We start from the raw sequence: 2,507 nt of genomic DNA on the forward strand, positions 1-2,507 counted from the left end.
CAAATCCTCACTGTGCCTTGGATGCTCACGGGGTGACCGTGGGCCGGCCAGTCACTCACACACACACACTCTCTCTCTCTCTCTCTCTCTCTCTCTCTCTCTCTCTCTCTCTCTCTCTGTGACTAACCTACCTCACAGGATTGTTGTAAGGGTAAAAAAAATGGGGGAAAGGAGAACCATATTTGGGGCTGTGCCTCAGGGGCAGAGCCTCTGCTTGGCATGCAAAAGGCATGTGCATTCAGTCCTCAGCATCTCCAGTTAAAAGGACCAGGCGAGAGGTGATGGGAAAGACCCCAGCCTGAGACCCTGGAGAGCTGTAAAGAGGGGCTGTGGCTCAGGGGTAGAGACTCTGCTTGGCATGCAGAAGGTCCCAGGTTCAATGCCTGGCATCTCCAGTTAAAAAGGACCAGGCAGGAGGGGATGGGAAAGACCTCCGCCTGAGACCCTGGAGAGCTGTAAGGAGAGGCTTTGGCTCAGTGGCAGAGCCTCTGCTTGGCATGCAGAAGGTCCCAGGTTCAATCCCCGGCATCTCCAGTTAAAAAGGACCAGGCAGGAGGTGATGGGAAAGACCTCAGCCTGAGACCCTGGAGAGCTGTAAAGAGGGGCCATGGCTCAGTGGCAGAGCCTCTGCTTGGCATGCAGAAGGTCCCAGGTTCAATCCCCGGCATCTCCAGTTAGAATGGACCAGGCAGGAGGTGATGGGAAAGACCTCTGCCTGAGACCCTGGAGAGCTGTAAAGAGGGGCCGTGGCTCAGGGGCAGAGCATCTGCTTGGCATGCAGGAGGTCCCAGGTTCAATCTCCAGCATCTCCAGTTAAAAAGGACCAGGCAGGAGGTGATGGGAGAGACCTCCGCCTGAGACCCTGGAGAGCTGTAAAGAGGGGATGTGGCTCAGTGGCAGAGCCTCTGCTTGGCATGCAGGAGGTCCCAGGTTCAGTCCCCGGGATCCCCAGTTAAAAAGGACCAGGCAGGAGGTGATGGGAAAGACCTCCGCCTGAGACCCTGGGGAGACCCTGCCAGTCTGGGCAGGCAGTACAGACCTTGATGGACAGATGATAGAATTTAGTGTAAGGCAGCTTCATTTGCGTTTATATGGATGCACAACTCAGACAGAAAGAGGAAGCTGCACCTGTTGGATTTCTCTGTGTTCATTGGTTGGTAAAGTCTACTGGAGAGCTGGCAGTAAAAAGGGCAGCCAAGATGCATGCAGGGAAACACTGATCGCATGTCCGGGGTCTCCTGGCTGGAGCGCAAAAGAGAACCTCTGCAGATGGATGCAATTTGATTTGGGGGTGAGTCAGAAACGGGGGGTTCCCTTTTTGCCCCCCCCCATCAGAGCCCCTGGAGAAATCAGTTCCCAACAACAGTCATTCATCCGAGGGAAAGACCATCCGAGGGAAAACTCTATGGTCCCCGCCCCCAGCGTGCCCGGCGTGGTTACGTCACTTCCGGGTGACGTGGGCCCCGCCCCCAGCATGCCCAGTGTGGTCACGTCACTCCCGGGTGACGTGCACGTCGGGGTGGGGTTCCCCGCCCCCCAGGGGGACTTGGCAAGCCTAGTCATTCAGAAGAATTACAGTTTATTGAGACATTGATAGGATCCAGACTCTTAACAGTCCTTTGTTAGGACTGAGGCCCAGTGCAGGAAGCAAGCAATTAGACCTAAATCAAACAGGACATTAGTGGCCCTGGGCCAATCGCAACTTATAATTCTCAGGGGAAAGAGAATACCAGGGACAGTGAGATCTCAGGGTTACATGACTGAGTCAAGACAGATAACAGCATAGTGGCCAGAAATGGAAGTCTACATTCTTGTTCTCAGCCCCCACGTCTCCATAGCAACCAAGGGGTCAGGTTGACATTCCCAAAAGAGATGGTTGGGGGAGCTCGCTCAGGGTACATGCTTGACTATAGAAGATCTGCTCCTGCCCGCCACCTCCCACCTTGCGCTCAGTCCACCGGGAAGTTTTCCTGCACAAGGGCAAGGGAGCAGCGCATGGCACAGACCGTGCCCCTCGCCTCGACTCACCCAGGCAACGCGGTCGGTCATGTCTCAGCGAACACTCCGGCTTGCCCCGCACACACAGGCAGGTGGTGCAGGGGTCCTGATCCCAGGACGCGCCGTCCTCGTGGCGCCGCCCTTCCCAAATGCAAGCCAGCCGCCGGCATTCGCACTCCTCCAGGGACTTCACGCGGCCCAGCAGGTTGGAGTTCTGGGGACGGAGGCGGAGTTATTCCGGAAGTGGACGGAGGGTCGGGTGCAACGCTCCCTCTCAGGGGTCATTTCCTGCGGGAGCGCACAGGAGCGGAGCTCCGGCAGTAAGGAGCCCAGGGGGCAGGCACATGCAACAAGCCCCGCCCCCTGCTCCCAACAGCCCTCAGTCGGGCCACGAGGAGCAAGAAGCAGCCAGGTAAGTTGCAGAGCCCCCCCACACACACACACCTTCAGGTACAAGCTCTCCCTCCTCTGTGAGGGCAGATCTGCACGTCCCCCCCCCCCCAACAGCC

The 2,507-nt window shown here is 57.4% G+C and overlaps 1 protein-coding gene across 1 annotated transcript in view; it reads right to left on the reverse strand.

Annotated features, from left to right (window-relative positions):
- The window catches only part of LOC107120836 (kielin/chordin-like protein), a gene marked incomplete at its 3' end in the record, with an annotated part of 65,489 nt that overhangs the window by 40,213 nt on the left and 22,769 nt on the right, over positions 1 to 2,507 (reverse strand). Inside the window, exon 5 of the mRNA XM_015423606.1 lies at positions 2,029 to 2,212. Within this exon, the coding sequence (XP_015279092.1) occupies positions 2,029 to 2,212 (184 nt within the window). The remainder of the gene's footprint in view (positions 1 to 2,028; positions 2,213 to 2,507) is intronic.

Source organism: Gekko japonicus, unplaced genomic scaffold (assembly GCF_001447785.1).
Source record: "Gekko japonicus isolate JY-2015 unplaced genomic scaffold, Gekko_japonicus_V1.1 scaffold4764, whole genome shotgun sequence".
Lineage (NCBI taxonomy): Eukaryota > Metazoa > Chordata > Lepidosauria > Squamata > Gekkonidae > Gekko > Gekko japonicus.